The 26,230-nt window shown below is 36.7% G+C and overlaps 1 protein-coding gene across 4 annotated transcripts in view; it reads right to left on the bottom strand.

The window, feature by feature from the left end:
* Positions 1-26,230, bottom strand: part of ERICH3 (glutamate rich 3) — a 106,130-nt gene that overhangs the window by 20,707 nt on the left and 59,193 nt on the right. For all 4 annotated transcript variants that reach the window (XM_003260202.3, XM_030825180.1, XM_030825181.1 and 1 more), the window contains 4 exons: positions 24,175-24,361; positions 18,151-18,452; positions 10,956-11,192; positions 928-1,377 (listed from right to left, as the gene is read on the bottom strand). In XM_003260202.3, coding sequence (XP_003260250.2) covers positions 928-1,377; positions 10,956-11,192; positions 18,151-18,452; positions 24,175-24,361 — 1,176 coding nt within the window. The remainder of the gene's footprint in view (positions 1-927; positions 1,378-10,955; positions 11,193-18,150; positions 18,453-24,174; positions 24,362-26,230) is intronic.

Raw genomic sequence — 26,230 nt, 5'->3', positions numbered from 1 at the left:
TGAGAGGCAAGCGTCGGGCAGGTACAATCCAGCTCTCCACAGGACACCCCTCAGCCCTTTCACTGTGCTCCTCAAGTTGAGAAAAGCATCAGACCTTCCATGTGTCTAAGGTCTGGGGCCTGATTATCCTGACACTCCTTACTCTTTCCACATCAAATGAACAATCTTACACACTCAGGAGCCCCCGGGATCAGAAAGCAACTCAGTTTCAGAGAACTCAAAGGGAAGTTTGGAATCTTGTGAGAAAATTTTACACTATTATCTAAATCTAAATTTGTATTACACAGACGCGATAGGCAATATTTATAAGTTCTGGAACATCTCTGCCTGAATTCATATCCTAGGAATGCCTCTTTTAGCTGTGTAATCTTTGGTAACTTATTTAACCTTTTGAAGCTACATTTTATTTTTCATCTGTAAAAAAGAGATGATGATAAAAGAATGTAACTTAGAGGGAGATTGGGCTTTTGTGAGGATGTGATGAGTTAATATATCTAAGTGTTTAGAACCATGCCTGCAATGTAGTAAGCACCTATTAACATTAGCTATACATCTGAAACTCCATATATAGCTAAAAACAAATAGTATTTCTGTATTAAATAATCTCTAAAAGCCACACACATCCTTGCCTTCAGACACATACTGTGCTTTATTTCATTCCTGAGATGGAATTCCCATAGGAGAGAATTTACCGAAAACAGGAAACAGGCTGGATAGAAATTATCAAGTAATTTTTTAAGTGCAAGAGAAGGCAAACAGCAAACTGAAAATACATGTATGATTATGTAACAAAGAGAGACACAGGAAAAATCTTGAATCCTAAAGCATTATCGCAATAGTAATTCCCAAGATTTGGCATAATGCAATGACCAAAATCAGCTTCCATGCATGAGGATGATGGCAGCTCAACTCAACGGCCATACTTACCACCTTCCTCCACCCCAGGGAGACCTGCCTTTTTGTCCTTCACCTGAGCAGTGCTTTCTTCCCAAAGCTTACTCTTATCCTTTTCCTTTTCTTCCGCAGGAACATGTTTCCCGGACTTCTCAGATAAACCCTCTGCAATCCCTTGGGTTCCTTTCTCTGCTCCTTCTTTAAGAACATTCTCAAAGCTTTCCTCTATTGGCATTGGCTTGGTCTCCACATCTGCTTTTGTTATTTCTTGGTCTTCAATTTCAATTTCTAAGGATTCCTCAACTGGAAGGTGAGACTTTCTTGGCTCATCATTTTCACTCAGCTCCTGAGAAGATGAACTTCTGGCACTTTCATCTATGCTGCTGTCAGCATGGGCTTCCCTGTCCCCCACTGCAGATTCATCCTCACTGTCACTAGAATAAGGGTGACTTCTGGATGAGGTTGATGAAGCAGTTTTCATATCTACAAAAAATAAAAGTGATGACGTTGTTGTTGTTCCGTAAAGCAATTGGCTTAATTGTAAAAATTATGTTAGCAATTAATAATACTAAAAATTTTAAAACATAGTTTAGTATAGACCTGATACCCTTTTCCCATATAGTCGACTCAGCGGTCCCCAACCTTTTTTATACCAGGGGTTGGTTTCGTGGAAGACAACTTTTCCATGGACTGGGGTTAAGTGGGGATGGTTTTGGGATGATTCAAGTGCATTACATTTATTGTGCACTTTATTTCTATTATAATTACGTTGTAATATATAATGAAGTAATTATACAACTGACAATAATATAGAATCAGTGGGAGCCCTGAGCTTGTTTTCTTGCATCTAGATGGTCAGATTTGGAGATAATGCGAGACAGTGGCAGACCATCAAGCATTAGATTCTCATAAGGAACTCATAACCTAGAACCCTGGCATGCACAGTTCACAATAGGGTTTCTGCTCCTATGAGGATCTAATACTTCCACTGATCTAACAGGAGACGGACCTCAGGCAGTAATGCCAGCGATGGGGGATGGGGAATGGCTGTAAACACAGGTAAAACTTCACTGGCTTCCCCACCACTCACCTCCTGCTGTGCAGCCTGGTTCCTAATAGGCCATGGACCCTGTACCAGTCCCTGGCCCGGGGATTAGACCCCTGGTCTAAATCATTGTTAAGATAAAGAAAACCTATCAAATCGATGGAATATATGAGTATATATTTTCAATAGATCACATTTAACTATCAACCATCCCTGGTTTTTTGTTGCTTTTTGAAAGCTGTTTTTTATTGAAAACCCTCTATAAATATCCACTTTGTTATAGAAAAAAATGAATAATCCTTTGTCTCTTCAACAAAACCATTTTTTAAAATTTATTTCCTTCTATCACCACAGTATTCTGTGTGTATGAAACTTAAATTTTTATCTGCTGTACCATCCACAATCCTAGTATATCTTGGTATATGGACACAGTAAGATCTATTTGGCCAGTACATAGACAAATATTTTTAGGTGACACTTGCGTGTGTGTGTGTACATAGACAGAGATTTTATCTTATTTTGAGCTCTGCAGAAGCAGAAGCTGAGATGAAGATTCATGTATGAGAAAAGTATTTAAGATGTGCTCGAGTAGAACTCTTAAGGGAGTAGGGGAAGCAAGGGAAGGAAGGGCAGAAATCAATCAAGGGAGCTATTTCAAGCGCCATCTCAACCTCAACCTGATCCCATGGGCACTTCTGACGTGTAAGCTATATTAGGATGTAATTTATATTAGGCAGGAGCTGGGCTTTCATACTTTGGAAAAGTCAGACATTGGCTATGGACCACCCTAGGGGGAATGTTAACTCTCTGGCATTTCCAGGCTCTTTGAGTCTGAGGGTGAAGCACTACCAGTAGTCCAGGGCAGTCCTCTGAAAAAGGTGAAGGGAGCAGAAGATGGGAAATGGGTGAACATAGTTGGTAAGAGATTCTGGGAGATCTGGGCAGTGCGACGACAGGATGCTAGATATGCAGTCTAGAAACTTACGGTAGCCACAGCTGGTTTATGTAATACCTAAAAAGGTTTTAACAATTTCCAATAAAGTACCATACACACTGGATCTCAGTAAGGAAGCTGGACAGCATAAAAAATCACTGCATACATTGCTATAGGCCAGAGAAATACAATCTTGCTTTTCTAACCAATAGGTCTGGGTCTGTAACTGTTTCTTTTATAAATATACTTTCAAATAAAATATCCTACCTTTAAATGCTGCCTATTTTTTCGTTTTCTCTGTACTCCTTACTCTTTTTTCTGTTTCTTTATTTCTTTCAGTTCCATTTGGCAGCTGTACCGATGGCTGTAGCAGCTAATGCAGAGTTTAAGATAAAAAATACCTGTCTTTGCCCTTATCCTCTTCTCTCCATGCCTCCAGCTCTGGCGGCTCCCCATGACAGGTCTTAGCATTTTAAATATAGTCTCAGAGACATATCAGAGTTTCCGCAAAGATTTGAGAGATGCTACACAGCAGTAAAAAACAAACTCAAAAAGCCTTTCAGCAACAGAGCCCCTGAAGTCTAATTCCATTTGCTTTTATCTCCTGATACCTTGACAAACACCAGATGACCACTATTTTTCAAATAAATCACATACTCTAGATACTCATTCTTTATTCTCCATTTTATAAAATCTGGATACGCCATCTCTCTCATAGAAAATGTAGCAGATCAAGGAGAGTTCTTCTCCTTCTTATTTGTATCCGTTCAGAAACTTTAGGGTCTATGAACCCTCCTTTCCCTTCAGAGTCTTATGTTCCTTCTTTAAAAAAGAACATCAGCTCTGATTTATTAGCAGTTTAATCAATGGCTTTCATTAATTACATAGTTAGCTAGGACTCAATGTTATACTCCTTCTGAACTCCAAAAATATATCTACCATCTAAATATGGAAATGATGACTCCTACTTTCGGCTCTGAGAGAATTTTTTAAAATGAGTGCTCCTCTGCCTTTCTTTAGTAGCTTCCATTAATTGTGTTATTTTATTTCAAAGGGCTGAGTCAGTCCTTCAGAGAAGAAAGATCAGGAGAATGAATGGCCTCGAAGTGGCCAGGGCACCTGACCTCCCATACAAACTCATTTCAGTTTGCAAATTTCTCCCTAATCTCATGCTGTAATTTAGTTTCACTCTCATTTCTTTCTCTCATTTACATACGCAGACACTGGAGTAAGACTTTGCCTATAAAGAAGCTAAAAAAGCTTCAGGGTTATGGAATAGGATTTTCTAAACTAATTTTATTTATTCTCTTAGAAATAAAGCAACCGCTTATATTAAAAAAACTTTGAGAGCACATACGTAAATTTGCTTTGTCATTAGGAGGGAAAAATTATCTTGGAAGCGTGTTGATAAACAGCTATGCCTCCTACCCAATTCCATTTGTTCGTGTATTCCCTTCTGGTAGCGATGCTATAAGAACCTGCTTTTGCTTGTTTTGGCAAAGAAAAGACCTGCACTCATTGCCTGAGGTCTTGGCCGAAGCCAGCAAGTTTGGTGCCATTGTTCCATGTCCTAAGCAAGATCTTTGACTTTTCTCTTTCCACAATCAGGAGCTCTCCAGGCCCTTCTTCCCTTTTCATGTCAGTGATAACTGTTTCTTTCTTTCTTTTTTGGCATCACTATATTTAAAATCTTGTTTGACACAGCATGAGATTGAGAAAAAATACCATATTCTTCTGTACGACAAACCCTGGTGTCCCAATCACAGCTCAGCTAGTTAATAGTTTCGACTTTGGTTATGCTATTTAATTTCTTTAAGCCTCTGTTTTCTTAACTGTAAAATGGGGATAATTCTACTTGTTCTCCTTACATAATTGTAGAAATTACATGAGAAAAATATTTAACCTAATCAAATGAAATAATTATTTCTTTATAGTCTTTTTTCCTCTATGACATCACACATGTAGCATATTCTAATAAATTTCTCTCTTGTAATTTCTTTCTTGTGATATTGAGTGATATCACAGCTACCATGACAAAGATAAAACCGATCATGATTATGCACCTGCTATAAACCAAACCATGAAATAGCAGTTTACAAACATGTCATTTAATCCTATGGAATAATAATGATCTTCTATTTTGAGATCCAGAAAGAGAGGTCCAAAGAGGTTCAATAGTACCCAATGTCCATTAGCTAGTAAGTAGCAAGTTTTTGTAAATGCTTCTTTTGTAATGATACACTGCAATAAAACCAAGACCCTTCTATTTGCTAAAAGGCCTTCAGACAGGAGGTACCCACAGCTGTGGACTCACCATTGCTCCTCTTAGCTAACTTTCCACTGTTACCACTCAAGACTGACAGACAGGCAATTGTTCTCTTTCCAAAATCAGAACTCATGAAATGTATAGTCTGTCCTTGCTTTTTTATCTCTACTGGTCGTTCTTAATTTTGTCCACCACTCTAGGGCTCAGAGTCCATTTAAAATATTCTGAGGCACAGAATATGAATACAAAGCAAAAGCAAAAGGTAGCAATCAAAGTCTTCCCTAGTTTATTTATAACATTGATCATATGCTATTTTATGAAAATATACATGTTATTCAGTTATTTACCAAATAACTATGGAACACTGTGAGGACACTCACAAAAATGGTGTGTGTGTGTGTGTGTGTGTGTGTATGTGTGTGTGTGTGTGTGTATGCTTTGTATGCCAGCAGTCCTCACTGTTTATACTGCCTGATTGCTAGGTTGATACGCCTGACCAAGGGCACCAGCCACACACACATCCAAAGTCAACACCAGTCCAGCAAATCCAGGATAAAGCCTGCTCTCCCTCTTCATAACTGAGGTTCTGAGTTGTCCTTCACTTTCCTTCCAACTTACATAGATTCATTTGTCCACTAAGTACATATTGAGAACTTCCTATGTGCCAGGCAATGTTCTATAAGAAAACAGAAACCTTGGTCCTTGCTTCTACCTATAATACACACTCAAAACAGAGATTGACTAATTATCCACCTCCTTTCACATGAGGGCAATAGATCTGCGCACACGTTCATAAAGGTATTGGTTCAATCAAACAGTGACTGCGGATACCTCTCTCAGAAACTATTGCCATACTCTTATTGCAATCAGTAGCCAAATTGTCTGTTTTAAACCAATGACCAGACCTGACCTTAGTTTTCAACCATTTTCTCACCTGCTAGCAAGGAGCATAATTTTACCACAGTTTAAATTCACCATTTCCTTAATTAGTGTCCTGATTTTAACTACTTTGTTTTTGGTTTATTAGCTGGAAGCACCTACAGAAACTGCAGTTTAAGTTCACAAACTAAAATGAGTAAATTAAGTTAAAAATTTAAATGATCTCAGTGACGTAACCGTGGATCCCAACCCAGTGGATCCTATATGCTTTTCAACTCTAACACCATCCAATTATCTCCTTCCTATTCCTTAGCCCAAGAGTTCACAGCAAAATCTGCATATGTGCTGCTCTTAATTTCTTCAAATTAGCCATGACACATGAATTTATATGTCCTACTATTAGTCGTATAAATAGTTCTGTCTTAATGATACTTACAAGTTCATGAAAATCTGTTTATATTATATGTCAGTTCAATCAATATCTTCATGTACAGTAATAGCTAATTAGACAAGTGCTTTATACTCAATAAATATTGTAGGATGAACCTGCTTAATGAAAATAAAAGTATAAATTATCAAATTTCAGCTATGAACAGTAACTGGTTTTTAGTCTTAAGAGGGAAGATACGCCCGCATACTGATAGTTAGTATTATCAGTTGAAATGTCTCAAATCATCAGGGAGACAAGTATATGCGAGAATACATATTCACAGGTAAATGCAGATATAGCAGGAGGAGAATAAAACAAATAAAATGTTCTCCATATTTACCTTTAATTTCACTTTCTAAACATTAAAATAAACTTGAAATATTTATAATACAATCAAATCATGCATCACATTGTGCTGCATACATTATTTTCATTCATCTATTGATCTATTCAATCAGCCCTTCATTCATAAGAGTTCACTGAGTGTCTGTGTAATGCCTTTGTTTTCTACAAGGCAGATTCAAACTGCAGAGAAACACTTCATAGAAAAGTATTTTTTTGTGAATTAAAGGATGGTTCTACATTTAAGTATTCACCTGAAGTTATGCCTTCCTACTTCGACAATTGAAAAGTGACTATGGATTGGGGAATTATTACCATTAAGAAACATATAAGTTTGATTGACCATGCAAAAAATCACACGTATTATAGTCTTTGATCAGAAGCCATTTATAACATTCCCATAATCTTCTCTGATCCAAGAAGCAGACACATTACGCTGAAGTCCAAGGGTGCGTCTCACAGCACATAGAATTTCAACACAGAAGAAGTCTACACCCCTATACTTCTTTTCAAACCCATATTGAGGCCAAAAGATTAAGGGTGAGATTCTTAAAATCATAAATCAATTAAGTGGAATATTGCTGTGATTCTGGGACTTTAAAAGTTTATAAGATTTACTTCTTCAATAGACTGAAAAATAGCATGAATGAAATCATCTTTCTTACTAGAAAAAAATTACTTGAAGTCTTACTTTCTTTTTTTCATATTCTGGGAGAAGTCTCTTCTCTGTCTCTTTATCTCTACTTCTATCTCAATCTGTCTAATCTTTCTCAAAAGGAGCTAGTTAGTCTTTTTTCATTACTAATTTTTAAATTTATAATTGACAAATAATTCTTGTATATATTTATGAGATACAATGTGATGTTTCAATGAATGTCCACATAGTATAATGATCAAATTGGGGTAATTACACATGCATCACTTTAAGCATTCATCATTTCTTTGTGGCGACAACATTCAAAGTCTTCTCTTTTAGCTATCTTGAAATATATATTACATTGTTATTCGCTATAGTCACCCTACTGTGTAGTAAAATACTAGAACTGATTCTTCCTGTCTAACTGTAACTTTATACCCGTTGACCTCTTACTCATGGATGCTATCATCCAAACTGTCCATAAAAGTATATTCTCAGTGACATGATACTTTTCCCCTCAACCTTATAATATTCATCTATGACAGTATATTTTCAACTGGTGAATTAGTGCCTGGGGTTGCCAACACAAATGCAGAGAAAAGGAAGCTGTCGTTCTTTTTAAATGATAGGAAGTCTCACACATCATTCGTAAACCAGGGTCCTCTCTTAGTCAGCTTGCAGCCAGTAGCACTCTATCACTCATGGGCTGCTCAGCACACTGTATTCATCAAGGCGGGCCGACGCAATTGTTAGCTGGCAGTTCAAATGGGGTCGACTTGTCACAAGAGTGACAGCCTGGGCAATTGTTTGCCCTCTGGGAACAGGTGCAGGCAGGTTCAAATGAAACACATCCAAATACTAACAGCAAGATTCTTAATCATGTCAATAAAAAGGATGTACTGGTGTCTGGGATTCAGTGGTCACATATGCCTCTCACCCTTTTGAAAATGAAATGCTGTCTGGCTTTTCAACAGAGTATTCCAAGGAATCCATCATGTCATTATCATTTTTAATACATGCTACTTGTTCGGTGGATAAAATCTCTAATGCTGATACTCCACATACTAAAAGGCATGTTTATGCCTTGAATAACACAAAGGCAAGTTATCAAAATAAAGGAATGGAAAATAAGAAAGTCTGACGATGGAGTAAAAAAAAAACCATAATCAGCAATGAGATTTGATTTCAGAATGACACTGTTTTAAAACACCAAGCATGCAAAAGAGCCCTTTAAAAGCATAGCTTAATAACATCATTAATGAAACAACAAAAGAAAATAGCTAGCCAATTTAATTTTGGCTCTTAAACTTCCCAAAATTTGTGAACCAGCTATATATTCTTATAGCTTTCATTGCATATCTATTTAAAATATTATATATTATATATCTATACAACATTGCTAATTATACATTTTTTCCATTGAAAATTCCAATAACTGTAAAGTATAAATGTAGCTAGATATCATGGCACTAACCAAAACATCTTAGTATTATTGGTGTTAGCATTCAAGTAGTTGCTTAATATTTAAAAAATATCTTTTGAGAAATCAGCTATGTCAATATACAGAGGATTGAAACTAAACCCCTTCCTTACACCATATACAAAAATCAACTCAAGATGTATTAAAGATTTAAAAGTAAAACCTAAATCTAACGTTGAGATTGTTCACAGAACTAGAAAAACCTATTTTAAAATTCATGTGGAACCAAAAAAGAGTCAGACATTTTGTCTCCTCTCCTGTATCTATCCTCTGAACATCTGTTGAGTTTCCAAGCTCCTAACATCTAGTGAGAACATTACTTACTTATGCTGTAATCTGCCACTGGTGTTTCAATCCTCTCCAACATTCTCTATTCCTCTTGCATTTTCTTTTCTAACTTAGGACTTTTTTATTTCTTTTTCTTTTACCATGAAAGTCTACCTACTGCTGTTTTCCATATATTTTCTTATATGTAGCTTTCTCTCTTTCTCCCATCTTACCTAATGCTAAAATTATGCTTTCTTATATTTCTGAAATGCTGAGGTATGTGTGAAAAATCATTGATTCAACTTATGCTAAAAGCGAAATTTAGTACTATTTATTACATGGATTTCATGGTCTTGCATTGAAAAGAGTCTTTACCTCAAGTCGTTTAAAAAAGCTTACAAATTTCATAGGGATTAAGTATCTGAATTAAAATTAAATAATGAAAATGGATGAAAATTTGGGAATACGTCCCTCACCTTTGGATTAGGAAAAGGCTTTTTAATTAGAAAAGAAACTGTTAAGCAATAACAAACAAGATTAATAGATTAGAGTAATAAAAATCAAAAAGTTCTGCATGACCAAATATTAATGAAGTAAAAAAAAATTGAATTAAAGCATGACAGCACGTGATAAACTATCCCTAATAAAGAGCACCCCAATAGCCATAATATCCAATAGAGAAATGAGTAAAGCAAGCAATATATTCACAGAAAAGGAAATATAAATGGACAATGAATATAAGGAAAGATGCTCAACCCACCAGGAGTTAGGGTAACAAAAACTAAAACAAGAAGCTAGTATTTTTTTGCCCATAAGATTAACATAAATAAGATTAATGAAATCCAGGTGAGTGGGTGTATCACAAAAACAGGCTTTCTCTTATATCCTTGTTAGGAATGTGAATTATATGACCCTTTCAGAAAGCAATCTGCCAAGATTTACTAAAATTTAACGTAAGCGAATACTTAAGGAAATCTAGCCTAAAGATACAGAAATATCAGTACCCAAAACAATAAACTGGCATACCACAAACTTTCATATTGCTATTAGCAATAATAAGTTATTCATACATGTATTGACTTCTTAGGATACTTAATATGTGCACAGTTAAACTGAAAAAACAATTTCAAGAGTAACATGAATTATATGTTTACATATTTGTAAAAAATTACATAAATATTTGTACGTAAGTTTATGCAATGGAAAGATACACCGAACTGTGGAAATAGAGAATTTTTAACTTTTTCCTTCCAAACAATTTGTTACATTTTCAATGTAATTGGAACATTGAAATGGATATGGCTATAGTCGTAAATGTCCTTTTTAAGATTCCTTTACATTCATTCTAAAATAGTTACAGACACATTTGTTTTATGTCCCTCTTTCATTAGGTTTTTGAAGTTGCATTAATAAAGTGCGAAGGTAACAAATTACCTCATACTCTCATAAGTGGGAGCTAAATGATGAGAACACATGGACATGTAGTGGGGAACAACAAACAGTGGGGCCTAGTGAAGGGTGGAGCATGGGAGGAGAAAGAGGATCAGGAAAAATAACTAATGTGCTAGGTTTAATACCTGGGTGATGAAATAACATGTACGACGAACCCCCATGACATAAGTTTATCTGTGTAACAAACCTTCACATGTACCCCTTATTTAAAAGTTAAAAAATATATATTCAAGAGAAAAAAAGGATTATCTCATTAAATAGAAAACAAAGAAAAGCAGTAAACACACTCAGTAAACAGCCTATGTTACATGATAAGTTGAACAACTCGCCTTGTTTATCCTCTTCCAGTTCACTCTCAGAGCATCCATCATTCTCATCTTTCACATTGTCATGGGCATCTGGTGCCTTCTGTGATGAGGTTTCACTCTCTTTTTCAGGGTCTAAATTATCTTTTTTATCATCCAAAGGTGACTGTGGTATTCCATTCATTTGAACATCAGCCTGTCCTTCTTCATTAGCTTTTTCACCTTGTTTCTCCTCATCTACTTCAAAATCTTCTTCATACTCTGAAAAAAGAAAATCTCCACTATAAGAATGAAAATAGAACCCCTTATACTTAACCTATTTCTCTCTAATGAGAACTTTGACTCCATTATCCTCTCTTCTCTGAGGCTTTCTTTGCTTCTTCTTTTTCGTTCAATTAGTGAACATGGAAAACTAACAGCAAATGATCAAAGATTCCAATCAGTTACATACACAAGAGCACAAAAGAAATGAAGCTCCAAATGACAAGGCTGAAACCTAATAAAAGTTCATTTACAAATGAACATCATCATCTAAAATAACCAAAATGGAAAGAGAAGAACTTGATATAAAACAATAAATTAGAAATAAATTAAAAATGAAGAGAACAGGATTATAATAATGAAAGTTAATTTGGAGATCCAATGAGGTCATATTTCATATGAAAAATGTTCAAAATATTTGGATATCAACTTAATGAATAGTGAAGTGGAAAAATTCAATTAATCAATTCCAAAAGCCCTGAGAAGTAACACTGCGAATAGCATATTCTTTAAGAAACAAATGGACATCAAGAAAAGGCATTATGAAGGATTCTATATGTAGGCCAGAAATGAAATCACATGCATTATTCATTCCTACAATAAATGAAATAATTACATTTCAATGATAAAAATTTATACAAAATAGAATATTCCTGTCACAGTCACATATTTGCTTTATTCCCTGCAGAGGTGCAACAAATCTGTAACAGGAAAAGGAAATTGTCACATCAGATAAACTCCAGCTGTCCCTTGTGGTTATAATTTTTCACCTTTCATATTTAATTGTTCCCCTTTTTCTTCCACCAAAAACTAAAAATCTTGAAGTGACAGCATGCCAAGGACAGAGAGCAAAAGGATCTCATGCAGAACCAATTAAGCGAATAAACAATTATCCTTAAAATAAAAATTACCGTGAAAATAAAGGTTTCTCAATTTTGTGTGTTTTAGTTATTAGCTATTCTGGCTTCTCTGCGGGGAAGTGGGGGGCCTCTTGGGTAATTTACTTGAGAGCTGTCCACCCAGTGAAAGAAACTTAATCTAGAAATGTATGCCCTGTGCATATGCAGGAAGCTCTGTAAATACAGAGGATGAGGGAGATGTAAGGGGAAAAGTGAAATCAAAACCTATAACAAAGAAAATTAGATAATCACAAAAATGTTTCCACAAAAGAGATTTAATACATTTAAATACAAAATATGTATCAGTAAACCAAAATTGTAAAATAAGCAAGAAGATGAAGAATTTGCTTTATATTGCTAGACACAAACAGAAACTATTAATAAAAACAAGTAAATTTTTTTTTTTTTTTTTTTTTTTGAGATGGAGTCTTGCTCTGTCACCCAGGCTGGAGTGCAGTGGGGCAATCTCGGCTCACTGCAAGCTCTGCCTCCCGGGTTCACGCCATTCTCCTGCCTCAGCCTCTCCGAGTAGCTGGGACTACAGGCGCCCGCCACCACGCCCGGCTAATTTTTTGTATTTTTAGTAGAGACGGGGTTTCACCGTGGTCTCGATCTCCTGACCTCGTGATCCGCCCGCCTCGGCCTCCCAAAGTGCTGGGATTACAAGCGTGAGCCACCGCGCCCGGCTACAAGTAAATATTTTGATCCAAGTATTACCTGCCAAGGTATAGGATAATTCCTCACCTGACCCTTTTAACTATCAATCAATAAGCCTATTTTTTGAGAATCTTCTATGTTTAAGAGGATAAAATTAGAAGATAGAAGACATTACAATAAGACAATCCCGGCCATGAAGGACTCTCCAATTTTTATTGAGGAAATAAGATGTAGGTACACAAGAAATACTGTACTCACTTTATAGTAGTTTTTAATATGTGACCCTCAGTAGTGTTTCTCAATACAACTGGGCTGGATTGCTATGGATTTTTAGATAGGACATATAATTAATTATGTGAAGTAGTGTCAAGTAAGCAGAATGGAACGAAAGGATGGAAAGTCATTTTAGGGGCTCATGGAAGACTTCCCAAAAGAGGAAGGTGAGGTTAGCTGCAGAATACACACACATATATCACACTACAGGGGTTTGCTACTGACCATAAGATAAGCAGAAGGGATATTAGTGGATTGCTGCAACTCCAGCCATAGAGTTACATAGTAGTGGAATGTGACGATTTGGGAATCAGGTATTCATGTGCCCAAGACCCAGTTAAAACACTTACTATGTGACCTTGGGCAATTTGTCTTTAAGCTTCAGTTTCTCCATCTGTAACATGGGTAATAGAATGCTGTGGTAAGTATTGAGAGCAATAATCCCTGGAACATGCTTAGCACAGTGCATGAATAGCAGCGGCATAATAAATATTATGGATTAGTAGTAATCGTCCTTGTGATTGGGTAGTGGAGGGAGTAGATTATAGAACAGGAGAAATCACACACGATATGTACTCCTTTGACAACAACACACTTTAGTGGAGGCACCTGATTAAAATCAGAGCAGTACAAGTGTCCGCAATTAGGACACAACTACAGTTATATAATTGAGACACAGCACAAAAGTGAAGGAACACGAAGTGAACCACAAGAACAGTCCCAGCATCGTATTTTGTGTTTTCTCTCAAATATGAAAGTCGAGGTTGCCCTGGCTTTATTCTATCCCTGCTATCATCACATTTAAGTATTAGCTTTCTGTTAACCACAAGCCTTCCAAACTGTCATTATAGCTCAAGGCACACCACCTTTGTGTCATCTACTCATGTTTTTGATATGAATAAACCAGCTGCATGCTTTCTAAAATCTTTCACATAGTTTGTTCTGTTCTCCCCATCCCATTTGCCTTCTTCTAGAGAATTTAATTAGCTTGTTGTTTACCATCCCCACTAATGAGGACGTGAGTCAACACTGGGTCAACATCAATCTAGCCCAACCTTCTCTTGCTGACCTCAATTCAAACTTCTTGCTGCCCTCACATCAGCGACTATTATGCAGAGAGCTAAACCCTTGCTGCTGTGGCTGCATTTTTAAAAATGGAAATGGACATTTAAAGTCCATTAACTAGCCAACACAGAAGAAAGACTCCAGGAAAAGCTTTATCATAGGTATCATGAATATAAAGTACATCACTCATAGCACTGGTTATGTTAGTTTAAGAAAAAAAAGAAAATGAAAAGCTTTCATTGAACATGACTTTCATAAACCACCATGCTTCAAAGTTAAAACACATGAAAACACATCCTATTTGTTAATACCTCTGTGATTACTATTGCTGCAGATATATTAAAATTCTCAGCCCAAGATAAGACAAAGACTAGAAGAGATTGTGAAGAATGGTGAGCTGGTAAAAGTGTTCTAAGTGAAATCTTTTGTAAAAGATTCACTTTATTCAGTAATAATCAGACATGAAGTCTAGTGCTATAACAGTCCTGTAATTATTCTATTGGATTTATGAAACGCTTGCAAAACATTTGCAAAAATACGAGGTGGGGAAGAAGATATCTAGAAGTTGTCCCTTTCTCGAAGCCGGCCCTTCCACAGGTACCCCAACCCATGGTTATTGTGCCCCCATCCAAGCTTTGTCTCTGGAGTATGAGGGACACACAGGCAGCTCCCCCTTTCTCATACTTTGGACACACTATCCACAACCATGAAGTGGGTAGGCTAACTTGTACAGAATAGAAGGTTGTACAGTGTTTGAAAGACTGAGCTTTGGAATGAGACAAACCTGGGTGCAAATTCTTGTTCTGCTACTTTCTTTTTGTGTATCTAAGCCTCAATTTCCCAGCCTGTAAAATTGAAGTAGTAATAATACCTACCATGTTGAATGGTGACGATAAAACGAGACAGTGTGTGCACAGTGCCTAGTTCAGTGCTCAGTGCTTGGCACTTTTATTATTGTTGTTATTACTGCTTTAGGTATAATTATATACAGGCATACCTATATACACGTGTAAGTATATACAAGCATACCTATATCTGTGAATGTACACCTATATATATTCGATATACAGGTATACCTCAGGGATATTGCAGGTTCAGTTCCAGGCCATTGCAATAAAGATAGTGACATAAATTTTTTGGTTTCCCTGTGCATCCAAAATTATGTTTCTACTATGCTGCTGTCTATTGAGTATACAACAGCATTATATCTAAAAACCCAATGTATACACCTTAACTAAAATCACTTTATTGATAAAAGACTCTAACAATCATCTGAGCCTTGGCTGGTCATTGTCTTTTTGCTGGGGGAGGATATTCCCTTGATGTTAATGGCTCCTGACTGATCGGGGTGGTGGTTGCTGATGGCTAGGGTGGCTGTGGAAATTTCTTAAAATAAGACAGCAATAAAGTTTGCCACATCTATTGACTCTTCCTTTCATGAAGATTTATCTGTAGCATGCAATGCTGTTTAATAGCACTTATGCACAGTAAAACCTCTTTTAAAATTGGGCTCAATCCTCTCAAATCCTGCCACTCTTTTATCAACTAATACGTTTTATACACGATAAATTCTTTGTTGTCATTTCAACAATGTTCACAGCATCTTCAGCAAGAGTAGATTCCATCTCAGGAAACTTCTTTCTCTGTTCATCCCTAAGAAGCAACTCCTTATCTATTGAAGTTTTATCAAGAGATTGCAGCAATTCAATCTCATCTTAGGCCCCACTTCTAATTCTCTTGCTATTTCTACCACATCTGCAATTACTTCCTCCACCAAAGTCTTGAGCTCCTCAAAGCCACCCATGAGGAATAAAATCACCTTCTTTCAAACTCCTGTTCATGTTGATATTTTTACCTCCTTCCATTAATCATGAATGTTCTTAACGGCATCTAGAATTGTGAATCCTTTCCAGAAAGTTCCCAATTGAATTTGCCCTGATCCATCAGAGGAATCACTATATATGGCAGCTATAGCCTTACAAAATATATTCCTTCAAGAATGAGATCTGAAATTACTCCTTGATCCATAAGGATAACAACAGAATGGATGCTGTGTTAGCAGGCGTGAAAACATTATCGCACTACATATCCATCAAAGTTCTTGAGTGACCAGGTACATTGTCAATGAGTGGTATTATGTTGAAAGAAATCTTTTTCCCTGAGCAGTAGGTCTCAACAGTGGGCTGAAAATACTCTACAAACCATGCTGTAAATAGATGTGCTGTCATCCAAGCTTTGTTTGTTTCATTTACAGAGCAGAAGCAGATAAAATTTAGCATAACGCTTAAGGGCCCTAGGATTTTTTGAATGCTAAATGAGCATCATGAATTCACCAGCTGCATTAACCCATAAAAGAAGAATCAGCCTATCCTTTGAAGCTTTGAAGTCAGGTGTTGACTTCTCCTTTCTAGCTATGAAAGTCCTAGATGGCATCTTTTTCCAACATAAGGCTTTTTCATCTACACTGAAGACCTGCTGTTTAATGTAGCTACATTTATAAATGATCTTAGCTAGGTCTTCTGGATAAAATTTCAGCAGCTCCTACATCAGCACTTGCTACTTCACCTTGCACTTTTATGCTATGGAGATGGCTTCTTTCTTTAACCCTCACGAACCAACCTCTGCTAGCTTCATACTTTTCTCCTGCAGCTTCTTCACCTCTCTCAGCCTTCACAGAATTGAAGAGAGTTAGGGCCTTGCTCTGACTCAGGCTTTGGCTTATGAGAATGTTGTGGCTAGTTAGATCTTCTATTGAGATCACTAAAATTCTCTATATATCAGCAATAAGGATTTCTTTTTTATCATGCACATGTTCACTCGAAGTAGCACTCTTAACTTCCTTCAGGAACTTTTCTTTTGCATTCACAACTTGGCTGTTTGGCACAAGTGGCCTAGCTTTTAGCCTATCTTGGCTTTTGATATGCCTTCCTCATTAAGCTGAATCGTTTCTTTTGATTTAAAGTGAAAAACGTGAGACTCTTCCTTTCACTTGAACATTTAGAGTGTATTGTGTAGGGTTATTAATTAACCTAATTTCAATACTGTTGTGTGTTAGGGAACAGAGAAGACCAAGGAGAGGGAGAGAGACTGGAGAACAGCTGGTCACTGGAGCAGTCAGAACATTGATTAAGTTCACTTTCTTACATGGTACAGCTCATGGCACCCCAAAACAATTGCAATAGTAACAACACAGATCACTGATCACAGATCACCATGACAGATATCATAATAATGAAAAAGTTAGAAATATTGACAAAGTTTGACACAGAGATGAAGTGAGCACATACTGTTGGAAAAATGATGCTGATAGACTTTGATGCAGGGTTGCCACAAACTTTTAATTTACAAAACGTGCTATATTTGCAAAGCTTGTGCAATAAAGCGAGCACAATAAAATGAGATGTGCCTGCATATGTATGTGTGTATGTATATATATGAATGTGCATGTGTGTGTGTGTGTGTGTGTGTGTGGTTGGGTGGGTGTATTTGTATGGAGAGACGGAGACAGAGAAGCAGAGGAAGGCAGGAGAGAGGAAGAAGGAGAGAACAGAGAAAAAAGAAGAAAGCATAAAACAGCAGACAGATAGGTTCCACAACCCTAAGTCTATAGTCAACTGCTTTTAGTTATGAAATACTCCATATAATCACCATATAATCATATAGGTTGTACCTACCTGATGTCAAAGCAATTCATCAATTTCATGAAAAACAGTACATCCAAAAACTTTTAAAACAGGTAAAATTCTATTTGGTCAAAATGGTCTCTGCAGAAGTCAATAGCGTCTCTAACTCATATTGACATATACTCCATTCTCTCTCCTCATCTTTGCAGCAAGAACCTTTAACTTTTCTGGGGTTAGATCTGCCCTCCTCTAAGGCAGGTGACACAGGACTCCATACAAAACAGCAGAGGAAGGAGATCGGGGCACCCCACATGTAACAGCTGCCTAAAGCCCACAGCTGGGTAACATTTAATGGGTATTTTTGAAAATTTTGATAATCACATTTCAAAGACAAACGAAACAGCCGCAGCTACAACAAAAGAAACTTGTGTTGTTGATTACCATATTTTAAAGTATTTTCCTGGTCGTCTTCCAAGACGTCTTGTCCTGGTTTTCCTTTACTTGTCATTTCCTCCACAGCAATTGTCACTTCTTTGAGCCCTGTTTTTATTTCTTGAGCTGAAAAATTGGCTGAAACAGAGGTTTTGTTCTCCTTGATCTCGTTTCTTTTTGGTATCACATACTCTCTCTCTTTCCTCACTTTCCCCTCAGCCTTCTTCAGTTCCTCTCCTTTCTCAGTGCTCTTTTCTTTCCTAGATTTTGGCAAAGATGTTTTTTTGTCAAGGCCCATTGCAATAATGCACCTATGAAAAATATTAACAGGAAGTGTTTGTTAACCCTTATAGACAGCACAATGGAACCTCAAAGCTTTTGAAAGCACTTATCTCTTATTCTAGTAAAAAAAGATACAAAAATGTTTTGATTACAGTATACACTAATAAAAATAAACAATTTAAAAAGCTAATTAAAAATATACTATTCTTTTTTGATACTAAAATCTTGTGAACAAACAAGAAATTCTTAATAACGTTATCCACAATAATAAAATGAAATAACTCATCAACCAAGAACTATAGTTTCAAACTAAAATCTGTCTCTTCAAGTATATTTTTGGTCCTAAACAGTAACATGTACCATAGATACAGAAATATAGGCAGGTATATAATTTTACATACATGAAGATATATCTCAAGTCCTTAAATGAGAATTATAATAGAACATGCATATTCACAAACATAGAGAAGCTGATATAAAAATGGTCAGAAGAAGCAATATGCCATTCAGCCTGATAAGTTATATTTTAGCAACACAACAACAGTAACAAGACTTACAAGATTGGCTGTAAATAAATATGATTGATTTTTTAAAGAAATATATGCAGTCAAATGTTGTTGCATCTTTTAAGTAAATAACTCAGGAGTTTGTTCACTTCTTTTCATAGAACTGTCATTATTGTTTTTAGAATGGCCTTTTGAAGTCTGTACTACAGTCTTCTGGTGATTTTTGCTGGTAATAAGTTCTTATTCCTCAAAAATGGCAGTAATTTATAGAGGTTATGAAGTCATTCCAAGTCAAATCTGGTGAACCATGCAGATAATCTGAATGCATTATGACATTAAAACTTTTTAAATCAATTATAACAATAGTAATGTGAATAAATTGTCTTCTATAGCTTTCTATTTCTTAAGTTGATATTAAAATAAGAATTCCAATGATAATAATATATACATTAATAAAAATGATGATTATGATAATGATAAGATTATTGAGCACTCTCTCTGTGCCAAGCTCTTTTCCGGGTACTCCGTATCCATTATCTTAAGGAATTCATTACCTCATAGACCAATAAATTAAGAACTATCATCACCACTTTACAAATGAGAAAATCGAGGCTTAAAAGGTTCTAGCAGCTCAAGGTCACCCAGTACGTGGGTGATGGAGCTGGATTCTAGCTCAGGACTGCTAGGCTCCATCACATCATACTGAAGCACAACCATATTGGTCTATTACAGGTGTAGGCCTCCAGTTCCTAGTTATGATATAACTAGTAGAGATGACTAGTTACACAGACAAATGTTACACTTTGAGCTTACCACCAAAGAAAGAACTCACACTCTCTCAGCAGACACTAATACAATCTGGAGAAGTTTCTGGCAATACCTGGATAAAATCCATGATCTGAAAAATGTTTCTGGTAGTTATCAGTCTCTTCAGTCTTCTTTCTCTAGAACTACTCACGTCCCCCTCTCTCCATGTGACACAACTACCAGAGAACTGAATTTATAGTGGGCAGGTGAAAGGGATCAGAAAGCAGTCAAGACTTGCCAGTCCCAGAAGAATAGAAATAATATGTAAAATCTGAAAAATGCCTCATCCTGAACAAATCCAATGGCAATTTCTTAAACTGAAGATTTCACTAAATTTCAGCCATCTGCAGTGTAGAAATAGCAAAGGAATTGATCTTAATAAATTTTCCCAACAAGCATATATGAGAACTGAGTTACATCACTTAACTTTTCAGTATCTCCCCATAAAGCAAAGCTAAAAGGATTTGCACTCAAAGTAACTATCAGGCTGTAAAAAATGAGATAATGAGATTATACTTATCTCACCCATATTAAGCATGATAAATATTTCTTGACTATAATGATGATGTGCTTAGCACATTGCTTTCCTTGGAATAAAGGTGTCATGAATCACAGAATATGATTACTAACATTGCCTTCTGTTCAAGCTGTTCTTCCCTTATCAATTGCAACACCAAATCCATTGATTTGGAGCCTCTGATATGCTGTTACTTTTAGTTTATGTTGTGGCTGCGTAAAGGCTTTGATGCCTCCCTACTGCATGCACAGACTTTTTATTGCCCATCTGCTGAAGGGAATTGGACAAACAAAGTGAGTAACATCTGTGCTCTCCTCGTCACTGACTACCTATTTGACTTCTGAACATAATTTGAGGTGTTGATTATGATTACTAAGGCTCAAAGCAGTCTGCATTCTACATGGTTAGGCAATTCTTCCCATGTTTCATGCTAGCAATTGAAAATTACTATGCCTCTTCAAACAGTTCCTATAATTGAGAGATGAGTACAGTTGTGGAACCTTACACTTTGGGAGTGACCACTGCTCAGCTTTTCTTGTTTTCTGAGGACCTTAAACAGGTAATTCCTAATCATTTTAGAAATATAATTCTCTGTTGTTTTATTGTACCATGCCCTCCTTTATCTCATCACAAATGTTTCAGGGACTGGTATTTTTAAAATAAATTAAAATTAATTTCATTTCGAATGTATTGGAGGAATTAGTGTACATTGCTTAACATAACTAAAAGTATCATTATGGGTGTGACAACAAAACCAAGGTTACAGAAGATAATAAGTGCTATCAGTTTCCTTTGGGGTAGTTCTCAACTCTCCATGGAGTTCTGCAGTGTTATGATCTCTAGAATAAACAGAAAAGTCTCAGGTGAGGAAGTGGACAAACAAGCAAGGCTCTAGCACTCCCTCACCTAACCCTGTCCCATTTGAACCAGTCTGACTCAGCTTTTACCTGACCTGCAACAGGGAGACATCCAATGACAATGCACTGTTCTATTCTGGGCATTCACAGATTTCATTGGAAAAATGGTTATGAAGTTAACCAAAAAAATTGAAAACCATTCTTCTATAAGAACTGTGCATTTTAGTTGAGAGTCATAGGCCTTATTCTTTAATATTGTAACCATTTTGATACTAATATTTGAAAATGTTGAAGAAAGAATCTAGAGGGTACCAAGTGTTGACATCAGAGAAATAATTGTAAAGAGGCTGGTGGGTGTTGAATAGGAGAGTAAATGCCATCAGTCAGATTTTGGTACTGATTATTAAACTGCCATAGAAAGTGCTCAGGGCTAATAAGTTACAGCTTGGATTTATACCACAACTCCCAAAGAATGCAATATATTTGCACATGGCTGATTGTAGATGTTTATTAGCTTTCCTGGGAATTAAATAGAATTGTGTTAAATGACCTGCCCTCAAATAAGGAGACAGCATATTTGAGTTGGAATAGGAAAGCAGTTCAGGTGGCCCCTAAGTACAGCTGGGCATTGATACTATCTTGCCCAGGCCATTCAATCTTCCATTCTCTGGATGATTCTTTTATGTTCTTATCTCTCTGAAAACACCCAATGCCTCTTCTCTCAGCCTTATCCTCAGTTGATAAATTTATGTATTGTTTAAGAAAATAGAAACAATCAGCAGAGAGCTTCCAGTTGTTCCCAGCACATCTATTAATAGCGACTCACGTCTCTATCTTGTATGCCTTCTTTCTTTCCTCCTGTTACTATACAAGAATGTTTCTCCTCTTCTTAAGGCTTATACCCCCACTTGAGTCCTACATCTCATCTTTTCCGGTCTACCCAATCATTTAGCTCCAGAAATTTCCACCCTTTATGTCATACTTCATGTTTCTTCTTCTGTACTCAATTGTTTGTATTAGCATATAAACATATTATAGTATCTCCCATCTTAAAAAATAAAGAGCCTTCCTTGAACCACTACATTCTTCCCCCTGGCTACCACCTAATTACCATTCTTTATCGCAAAACTCTTTTAAAAACTTCTCTATAGTCTCTGGCCTTTGTTTTTCTCCAACTATTTTTTAAACCCACTCCAAGAAAGCTTACACCCCAACTGCTGCACTATAACTTGTGCCATGATCATCAGTAACCAACACACCACCAAATCAATGTCCAATCCTCAGTCTTCATTTTACTTCACATATCCACACATTCAACTCCATTAATCATGCCCTTATTCTTTAACCATTTGCTTTATTTCCAAGATACTACTCTCTCTAGGTTCTCTTTCTATTCACTGCCTTTCCTTCTTAGGCTAGTTCCTCTTTACCTCCCTCACCTTTTAAATGGAGTGACACTCATCACTCAGACATCTTCTCTATGTTCAATTCTTAAGCAAACTTATACATGTCATCTATATGCAAACCATTCTCGGATTTGCATCTCCAGCCTGGACCTCTCACCTCACCCCAGATTCATATATCCAACTCCCTACTCAGCATTTCTACTTGCTTATCTCATACACGTCTCAGACTCAATGTGCCCTCGACCAAAACTGCTTCATTCCACCCCAAAAACCTGCTTCTTCCACAGTCTCCTCTTAACTACATGTTAATTGGACATCTTTCCAGTTATTCAAGAAAAAAAATTTTGAATCGTCTTTGACTCTGCTCTTTATCTCATTCCCTGCATCCAATTCATCAGTAAATTCTGTAAGCTCTACCTTTAAAATTACTTCTAACTCATTCCACCATTACCTCTTCTCTGGATTAAAGCAGTTTCTGCCATTTTCACCACACTCCCTTGTTTATTTTTTCCCATAAGTTACTATTAGATCATGATAAGCCATTGCTCAAAACCCGCCTTAGAAGCTTCCCATCTTTCTCAGATAAAAGTTAAAGTCCTTCCAATGACCCCAGGGCTCTACATGGCTTGGCCTCATGGTCTCTCTGACCTCATCTCCAATTTCATGGTTCTATTCCTTTTGCGCTGGCCAAGCTACCTTAGACACAACACACACGTGCCTGCTTCATGCCTTCTGTATATGTTTTCCTCTACCTCAAAAGCTATTTCAAGAAAGAAACTTTTTTTCTGGTTTCTGTTCAAAGGACATCTTATCAGAGAGGCCCTTCCTAACTATCCTGCATAAAATAACACACTCCCTGTGACTCTTGTCTCCCTTCACTCCATGTATCTCCCTGACCCTGTTTTGTGCTCATCATGCTGACCATCTCACATACATTAATTGCTTTGTAGGTGTGTTATTAGCTTTTCCTCCATTAGAATAAGTTCCATGGAGACAAATACTTTAGTTGACTCACTCTTGTGTTCTAGCTTGGCATCTAGCCAATACTTTTAGACAATAGGAAAGCCCACAAGCAAGACTCCTGATTTCAAACAGAATGTTCAGTATGAAAGCTGGTAACAGTCAAAACTGACCTTTTGTCATGCATTTTGTTATGCCCAAGATTGAAACTAAGGGAGATAATGAAAATTGGGTCAGACAGTGATGCAGGCAAACCTAGCCTCTAACAGGCATAACCAAAAATGTCCAATCATGTAAGTCAGATGCTTGGCACACACTTTAAGGCTCAGTCTAAACCCAGTTACTAAGATGAATGAGGAAAAACAGACACGCAAACAAAAACAACAAGCAAACAAAAATATCTCTCTCCTTCCCTTCACAAACAGTTCTTAAAGTGAGAAGAAAGGAGAGATAGAAAGTGAAATAATTTAAAATGCACTAGCTTTTATCTTCCTTATATAACACCTCTAAGTCTGATTTATATCTTATAATTTCAAATTCAGCACACCATGTTATAATAAACAACCCTGAACCTAGATATTGTAGGCCCATCTATACTGAATTTCCTTAATAACTGTGAAGAGAAATGCATTAGTAAAAGCATTCAAAGAAAAATGTAGCAAAACTTGCCCTCTACCAAGGGACATTTGTTTCCATACTTGTAGCAAGGAGATGATCTCTCAACACACACAAACCCAAAGTAGCCTCGTTTGCCTCCAAGCCTGGAACCTTTTCGATGCTTGTACTCACAACAGGAGCTTAACCTGTTCACCTGCATCCCATTCAGGAAAAAGGTGAGACTGAAGGGGAAACCTTGATGCCTTTTGGAAATAAACTGAAAGGTCTCTGGAATTAAAATAGAAATACATTAGTGAAAGCAACTGACTTCGGACTAACATCTGTTAAATCATGTTTTTCTATTAGATAAACACAATATTATGATCTAGATCAGGGGTGTCCAATCTTTTGGCTTCCCTGGTCCACACTGGAAGAAGAAGAATCATCTTGGGTCACATATAAAATACACTAACACGAACAATAGCTGATGAGCTAAAAACAAACAAAAAAAGTTCTTGCCTAAATCTCATAATGTTTGAAGAAAGTTTTCGAATTTGTGTAGGGCCACATTCAAAGCTGCATGCAGCCTGTGGCCCATGGATTGGACAAGCTAGATCTAGATCATCTTTTAATTTGAGGACAATTGTTAATGATAAAATTGCATTTGATTACTTTTATTTGTAATACATACTGCAAGTTTTTATAAAAGTTCTTTGATTTGTAATAAAATAATAATACCTAAGGTTATATGAGCACTTACTGTGGCCAGGCATTATGCCTTATTATCTTGTTATTTTTCAATCATGTGAAGTGGGAATTTTTCTATCACTAGATTCTAGGTCAAGAAATTAAGACTTAGAAGAGTTCAGTAATTTACTCAAGATCATACAGTGAGTTGGAGAGTTAGAGTTTGAATCCAAACATCTCTGTGGATTCCATGCCTCTATCTTGCTGTGCTATCTATTGATAAAGCAGTTAATAATAAAAGGCTAGTGTGTGCTCATTAATACATTTTAAAATGCTTTTATTTTTAGATGTGACTTTAAATATTCTAATACATACATGAATGAAGCAGTTATTTCATCTCCAAGCTATACACAATTCTGTTTGGACTTGAGAACACTTTGTTTTCCCCATCCACCCAAAAGTCCCACCAATAAATTTAGAACCACTGCTTACAATTAATACTTTTTAATCATTCCAAGTCTTTATAATGTTATTTGCAAAGCCTGCCACCCTATCTCCACAGACGTCCTAAACCCTAAGTCTGGGAAACCTTATTCTCTACAGAGTGACTCAAAATCCTGTGTCTCATGAATATTTCTTATGTCACTTCCTAAAAAGAGAAAAGAAAAGAAATAGAGTCTCTCTGGACCCTTCCACATCTGCCAGTAATAAAGTTAACAATTTTCACCTCTCTACTATGTACACATTTCCTATTGTTGCACTTACTACAATAGATTAAGAGGTAGCTATAACAGTGGTTTTCAAATTTTAATGGTGTTTCAGCATCACCTAGAGGGCTTGTTAAAATACAGATTCCTGGGCTTACCTCTGTTTCTGATTCAGTAGGTCTGTGGTAAGAACCAAGAATTTGCATTTCTAACAAGTTTCAGGTGATGCTGATGCTATTGGTCTAGGGACAGCCTTCTAAGAATCCTAATCTAGATATTTGCTGCTTTACATGTTGTGAAATCCATAAGAGCTGAAGTTGATGCATCTTTTTTCTCCAAATCCCAGCACAATGGCATAGAAGGCTCCTCCAAAATAATGAGTGAATTATTATTTTAATCTATTTTTTTCTGTTATTTAGAAACACTGTGTGTACCACATATTTTCCCTAAAAAAAAAAAAAAAAAAAACTCGGCCGGGCGCGGTGGCTCACGCCTATAATCCCAGCACTTTGGGAGGCCGAGGCGGGTGGATCACGAGGTCAGGAGATGGAGACCATCCTGGCTAACACGGTGAAACCCCGTCTCTACTAAAAATACAAAAAAAAATTAGCCGGGCGTAGTAGCGGGCGTCTGTAGTCCCAGCTACTCGGGAGGCTGAGGCAGGAGAATGGCGTGAACCCGGGAGGCGGAGCTTGCAGCGAGCCGAGATCGCGCCACTGCACTCCAGCCTGGGAGTCAGAGTGAGACTCCGTCTAAAAAAAAA

The sequence above is a fragment of the Nomascus leucogenys genome, chromosome 12, assembly GCF_006542625.1.
Source record: "Nomascus leucogenys isolate Asia chromosome 12, Asia_NLE_v1, whole genome shotgun sequence".
NCBI lineage: Eukaryota > Metazoa > Chordata > Mammalia > Primates > Hylobatidae > Nomascus > Nomascus leucogenys.
The sequence above is the reverse complement of the archived record's forward strand: the minus strand, read 5'-3'. Positions and strand labels throughout refer to the sequence as shown.